General features: G+C 41.7%; 1 protein-coding gene across 1 annotated transcript; it reads left to right on the forward strand.

The window, feature by feature from the left end:
* Positions 1-3355: 3355 nt before the first annotated feature.
* Positions 3356-6596, forward strand: LOC123062522 (UDP-glucuronic acid decarboxylase 1). Its single transcript, XM_044486069.1, has 7 exons — positions 3356-3968; positions 4356-4503; positions 4594-4673; positions 5151-5234; positions 5324-5398; positions 5892-5984; positions 6065-6596. Exons 1-7 carry the CDS (start codon positions 3411-3413, stop codon positions 6251-6253), a joined length of 1227 nt encoding a protein of 408 aa, XP_044342004.1. The 5' UTR covers positions 3356-3410; the 3' UTR covers positions 6254-6596.
* The last annotated feature ends 289 nt before the right edge of the window (positions 6597-6885 follow it).

The raw sequence follows: 6885 nt of genomic DNA on the forward strand, positions 1-6885 counted from the left end.
TGGATCAAAGATCCATGCAATTTATTTAGTTGAGTTTTAAAACGGGTTGCATGATGACATGATGCAATGCACATGATGCAATGATGAATGCAATGAACTAGACAAAACACACAACGAAAACCCGAAAACCTGGAAGGCATCTGAAGCTCCGGTCTTGGGGCGTTACATTGTTGCCTTAGAGATGTTCTTCTTTGCACCTTGTATCCCTTTTTCCGCTTTCTCCCTTTGTGTATGTTGCTTCCATGTAATCCTGGCCAGTTGATGGCATTGTTAATTTAAAATCGGACTAGGTTCTAGCTCTTCTCGGGCTCGGCCGACGCCTTTTCTCTAAAAAAAAATTAAATGAGAGGAAAGATGGAGACTAACAAAAAGCACAATAAAAAGGAGGCTAATGAAATGGATATTGACACCACTATGACGTATATTTTATTGGTACCTCATAGATCATGCCAGCTAAAACCAAATCATTAGAAACTAATCTCCCAGACCACATTAAGGTAACATCCAAAGCACTTTAAAATTTATCTCATGGAGTTACGTTTGGAGAGTTTGGCACCGAATGCAAATTTGAACTAAATATCCTAACTCCCGATACAAACTTCCTCATTGCATACATGCGAAGTGCCAGTATCGCGCTTCACAAAAATCTACTCTAGCAATTATTTCGTAGTGACCAAACTAATGTTTGACATGCATATACTTATCTGTTTATGGTAGTTTATCTCGTTCTCAGCATTGACTTAATCACATGGAAACAAGAAAACCTTTAACGTGTTTTTGGAGCATCAAACCACATAATACGATTTGTAGGTTAGTTTCAATGGTGCAGCCACATTTTACATGTTTAGCCTGTCAAATCGATACAAATATGTGGTCAGTCTTACATATTTGTTGATTTTGTCCAAATGTAAGTCTATCAACGCGCCATATTCTCCTATGATGGCTCCAACTATGGTTTAATGGGCAATATAGTGAAGACAAAAGGTGGACATGGTGAGGCCTCCTTCATCTGGGATGAGAGGAGGATGATCATTGCATTTCATTCTTCTCAATGTTACCTAGTCTAAAGGAAAGTAAGCTAATGAACCCAAGTCGCCTATCAAAAAAGGTGCACGTGGTTGGGACGCGGCTAAAATGGCTCCAGAGCTCATCTATTCCCTCGAGCGAACAGTAAAATAAAAAATACTAGAATTTTTTTAAAAAATTCTGATTTTTTAGCATGGAAGATGTTCGAGTGCGTGATATTCGTGCCAAATTTGGTGGCGTTTGGACATCTGAGTAGCTCTAAAAACAAATTCGAGGTCTACGAGAAAGTTTACTGTTTGGATCATTTTTTTTGCTAATAGCTACTCAGATGTCCAAACACCACAAAATTTGACACAAACATCACACACTCGAACATCTTCCATCCATTTTCCCAAATTATTTTTAGTTTTCTAGTATTTTTTTACTGTTCACCAAGATCAGACGAGCTCGGGCTTAGACTTGGATATTCACACGCGATGGCTCATACTCTTATGTTTGGTGCAATTGGTCTATTTAAGTAAGAAATGTAAGGATTTCTTTGATTATGTTCGTTTTGCATATATCTCTCGCAGTCGGTCCACTTAACATCATCATCATTCATTAAACACCTAAAAGAGCAAAATGAGGCTAGACTACACTCTAAGGTAGTTGGGAGCAATGTTATCGATGGCTATTAAATGAGAGGAAAGATGACGACTAATAGAAAGCGCAATAAAAATGAGGCTAATGAAATGGATGTCGACACCATTGTGACATATATTTTATTGGTACCACATAGACCATGCCAGGTAAAACCAAATCATTAGAAACTAGTCCCCAAGAGCACATTAAAGTAACATCCAAAGCACTTTAAAACTTATCTAGATGGAGATATGTTTGGAGAGTTTGGTACCGAATGCAAATTTGAACTAAATATCCAAACTTCCAATACAAACTCCCTCGTCTACCCCCCCCCCCCCTATCAAACACTACTACGTACACATCAACTCTCTTTATTTCTCATCTATTCCCTCGAGCGAACAGTAAAATAAAAAATACTAGAATTTTTTTTAAAAATTCTGATTTTTTAGCATGGAAGATGTTCGAGTGCGTGATATTCGTGCCAAATTTGGTGGCGTTTGGACATCTGAGTTGCTCTAAAAACAAATTCGAGGTCTACGAGAAAGTTTACTGTTTGGATCATTTTTTTTTGCTAATAGCTACTCAGATGTCCAAGCACCACAAAATTTGACACAAACATCACACGCTCGAACATCTTCCATCCATTTTCCTAAATTATTTTTAGTTTTCTAGTATTTTTTTACTGTTCACCAAGATCAGACGAGCTCGGGCTTAGACTTGGATATTCACACGCGATGGCTCACACTCTTATGTTTGGTGCAATTGGTCTATTTAAGTAAGAAATGTAAGGATTTCTTTGATTATGTTCGTTTTGCATATATCTCTCGCAGTCGGTCCACTTAACATCATCATCATTCATTAAACACCTAAAAGAGCAAAATGAGGCTAGACTACACTCTAAGGTAGTTGGGAGCAATGTTATCGATGGCTATTAAATGAGAGGAAAGATGACGACTAACAGAAAGCGCAATAAAAATGAGGCTAATGAAATGAATGTCGACACCATTGTGACATATATTTTATTGGTACCACATAGACCATGCCAGGTAAAACCAAATCATTAGAAACTAGTCCCCAAGAGCACATTAAAGTAACATCCAAAGCACTTTAAAACTTATCTAGATGGAGATATGTTTGGAGAGTTTGGTACCGAATGCAAATTTGAACTAAATATCCAAACTTCCAATACAAACTCCCTCGTCTAACCCCCCCTCCCCCCATCAAACACTACTACGTACACATCAACTCTCTTTATTGCCTCCCCGAACTCTTTTTATAATCATATATCACTGGGCACTATATATATAGACGCCAAGGACTCTCATTTTTATTATTGAATGGAAACTTGATACACATAAACAGACTACACGTTATTTGATTTAGCTTAACATTGATTGATAAGCTTAGCACATGCATCCGATTTTTTGCTTTTAACATGTACACTCACATCTTTTAGCATTGATGCTAAACAATTTCTCTCATCTTTAGTGTCTGCTCAACATCTAGACCACACGGATGCTTTTATATGTTTGTGGAGTAACCCGTGGTTTTGTCGTCGAGTGTATCACACACAACCTTTCATAAAGTTTCAGGGGTGCAAAACAAAGTTATTCCCAGTTTTCAACAGAAAAATGGAAATATTGGAGGACCAATTCGCAACAAATGGAGAGCCCCTCCTCGCACACTTGAGCTCGTTTTCTTGGCCTCCCCCCACCAGCAACCCACCGCACCAAACGCCGCCTCCTCCCCGCCGCTCTCCCGCCATGAAGCAGCTCCACAAGTCCCCCACCCACGCCCCGTCGCCGGCGCACGCGCCGGCGTCCAAGATCTCCAAGCCCGCGCGCCCCGGGCCGCGCACCTGGGTCGGCTACCTCCTCCGCGAGCAGCGGCTCCTCTTCGTCCTCCTCGGCGCGCTCATCGCCACCTCCTTCTTCCTCCTCCGCCCCTACCTCTTCTCCCTGTCGGCCTCCAACCCCACCGAGCGCAGCCCCATCTTCTCCTTCGTCGGCCACTCGTCCGACCCCCGCGGCGTCCCCACGGGCTTCCGCCCGCCGCCTCGCCGCGTCGTCGTCACCGGCGGGGCGGGTTTCGTGGGCAGCCACCTCGTCGACAGGCTGCTGGAGCAGGGGGACAGCGTGATCGTGGTGGACAACTTCTTCACCGGGAGGAAGGAGAACGTCGCGCACCACCTGCGGAACCCCAGGTTCGAGCTGCTCCGCCACGACGTCGTCGAGCCCATCCTTCTCGAGGTCGACCGGATCTACCACCTCGCGTGCCCCGCATCGCCCGTGCACTACAAGTACAACCCCATCAAGACGATCATATCCTTCTCGACGCCTGGATCTATACATACTGTTTGATTTGCTTACATTGAAAGCGACTCGATTTCGATCTTCTTTTTGTGCGGTTGGTGGGAGGTATGCTTGATGCAGATCGGGCACAATAGTGATGGTTGTGGCCCGGATCAAGCGCACGCGGTGGTTGTTTGGCTGTTTTGCTTGGATTTAGGAGCGCTCTGTTTCATTAATTTACCACTTTTTGCATAGAAAACCTACATTTGCAATAGGGCGATCTCGAACAGATAATTGTCTATTATGACGCAACTATCTGTTTTCTCAGATTTGACTGCCTTAGACGATCAGTTGTGAGAGTTCTCTTATTGTGCTTCAGTGATATACAGTATAATTTGTCCCCTTAACAATTAGCACAAGACAAATGTCATGGGAACCTTGAATATGTTGGGTCTGGCAAAGCGAATCGGTGCAAGGTTCTTGTTGACTAGCACAAGTGAAGTTTATGGTGACCCACTTGAGCATCCGCAGAAGGAGACTTATTGGGGGCATGTTAATCCTATAGGTACTGCATTATTAGTTTATACCACTTCATTGTGCTCACTGCTCAGCGCCTAATATTACTTCCAGAGGATTAAACCCTTGCCTTTTTCAGGTGTTAGGAGTTGTTATGACGAGGGCAAAAGAACAGCAGAGACTTTGACTATGGACTACCATCGTGGTGGTGGTGTTGCGGTAATTATCTAGTTATATCTACTCCGTCTCTTTGACCGGGTTTATGTTATAATTAGGAAAATACTAATCCCTCGATCCAAAATAAGTGTTGCAGTTTTGAACCAGGGTTAGTTCAAAACTGCGACACTTATAATGGATCACAGGTAGTATTTTGTACGCTCTTAGACCTGTAAGATTTTCCTTTGCATTCACTTAGCTGGCAAAGTGTGAACTAGTGAAAGCATTATCCAGTCATCTTTAGTTACCATAATTGATGTGTCCCATTTCAGTTATTTAGAAGTGAAAATATCTAGGTCTGTGCAACTCATTCATTAAATTTTGTTCGAATCCTATAATTATTCATGAGACAATAAATAATTAAAATGCCGTTTACATTAACATGCTCTATGTTTTAGTGTCTTGGCACAATGCATGTGACCACACTGTCTTAATTGTAGCTAAATCTCTACAAACTTTTGCTAACTGGCATAAATGCAGGTACGAATTGCTCGTATTTTCAATACATATGGCCCTCGTATGTGCCTGGATGATGGCCGCGTGGTTAGCAATTTTGTTGCACAGGTCTGTTAGCCACATATCATGTATTACTAGTTTTTAGCTGCACCATTCGCTGAAGCCCTGACCTATATGTCTCATGGGTATCCTTGCAGGCACTGCGCAAACATCCAATGACAGTATATGGTGATGGAAAACAAACTCGAAGTTTTCAGTATGTTTCTGATCTGGTAAGCACTGTGCAATATTCTTGTTGTGCATTGATTGTCTCATGTGTTCATATATACTCTTAGTTGCAATTCTTTTTCTCTGTTGTTCCATGTTATAATTTCTCAGAGTAACATTTTCTTTTGTAGTTTAGCTGTATACTCGATGAACTTGGATGAAACAAAATGTTTTGTCCGTAGAAACTTCTTGTGCTTTTTGTTTGACCAATAGTATTCAGTCCCACACCTTCACAGAAACACTTTCAAATAACTAACATAAACTGAGGCCAAGGAAATTAGCTGTTGATAGGTTTGTTCGCAGGTAAAAAAATAGCTTCAGTATTTTTGTCTGTTGCATCTATTTTTCCCCTTTGCATACAAATATCAAATGTTTTTTCATCATATCACCTGCTTGCTTATCTTTATTAGATGAATGCAGATCAATGGCTACACAGACCTTTTGATTTCTCTTATCAAGTCTTAAGTTTGTCATGATATTTCCATCCATGTCTTTTAGGTTGCTGGATTGATGGCTCTGATGGAGAGTGAACATATTGGCCCTTTCAATCTGGGAAACCCAGGAGAGTTCACCATGTTGGAACTTGCAGAGGTCTGTACAAGAGTGTTTTTAGATACTTTTTTTTTAATCTAAAATGGTTCGTAGTAAATGAATATCCTGCCTTTTTCCAGGTTGTGAAGGGAACAATTGACCCAATGTCGACAATTGAATTCAAGCCCAACACAGCCGATGATCCCCATATGAGAAAGCCCGATATTACCAAGGCCAAGCAACTGCTAGGTTGGGAGCCAAAGGTATCTCTGAAGGAAGGCCTTCCCTTGATGGTGACAGATTTCCGCAAAAGGATCTTGGATGAGTAATCAAGGCAACAGTGAGATGAATCTATTTGGTTCTGAATGCTGCGAATATAGGCAAACGCGCTTCACCAACTGGATCCGTTCAGTACAATTCTGTGTTTGTATAACGACCTTGTAGAATCATTTAAATTTGTTTTCGTCTTGGTGAGACTGGACAGAAGTAACCAATGGTTTTTTGTCCACATGTGGAACTATAGAAGTGCAGTGAAAGATAGGTGAAGAGATTGTATTTCAGGAGCTATTGGGTTCAGTTTTGGACTTCCAGTTAACTCCTAACTGTAAAATGAATACTTGATATGAGTGAAATGTAATGGGATGAGATTGCATATATATCCTGTTCAGTTAAGTCTTGTTCCTTCGGTGTGTGTTGAACTGTCAATCTACAAGTTTCACTTGTCGAAAACTCTGAAGCTTCTTGCGGAGAAGTTGATTTGCAGAATGGTATGTGAGACTTCACAGCCTTCACAGCCTTCACTTGAGGAGCACACTGAAACTGAGATTCCTGCTGAAGCTGTCATTTCCCCTTGTTTCAGGTACATCTGCTGCTCTAATAACAGCGAAACCGGTGGCGCTGTCATACCTCCCCGTCCCTCCGACCACCGCGACATGGGACTCCTCCTGACCGTTGTGATGGA

The sequence above is a fragment of the Triticum aestivum genome, chromosome 3A, assembly GCF_018294505.1.
Source record: "Triticum aestivum cultivar Chinese Spring chromosome 3A, IWGSC CS RefSeq v2.1, whole genome shotgun sequence".
Taxonomy (NCBI): domain Eukaryota; kingdom Viridiplantae; phylum Streptophyta; class Magnoliopsida; order Poales; family Poaceae; genus Triticum; species Triticum aestivum.

Excerpts from the sequence above, each read along its gene's own strand:
- LOC123062522 (XM_044486069.1), top strand. The coding sequence starts at position 3,411 with ATGAAGCAGCTCCACAAGTCCCCCACCCACGCCCCGTCGCCGGCGCAC. Across the intron at positions 4,674-5,150 it reads ATCGTGGTGGTGGTGTTGCG|GTACGAATTGCTCGTATTTT; the intron begins GTAATTATCTAG and ends GCATAAATGCAG. Across the intron at positions 5,985-6,064 it reads CCATGTTGGAACTTGCAGAG|GTTGTGAAGGGAACAATTGA; the intron begins GTCTGTACAAGA and ends GCCTTTTTCCAG.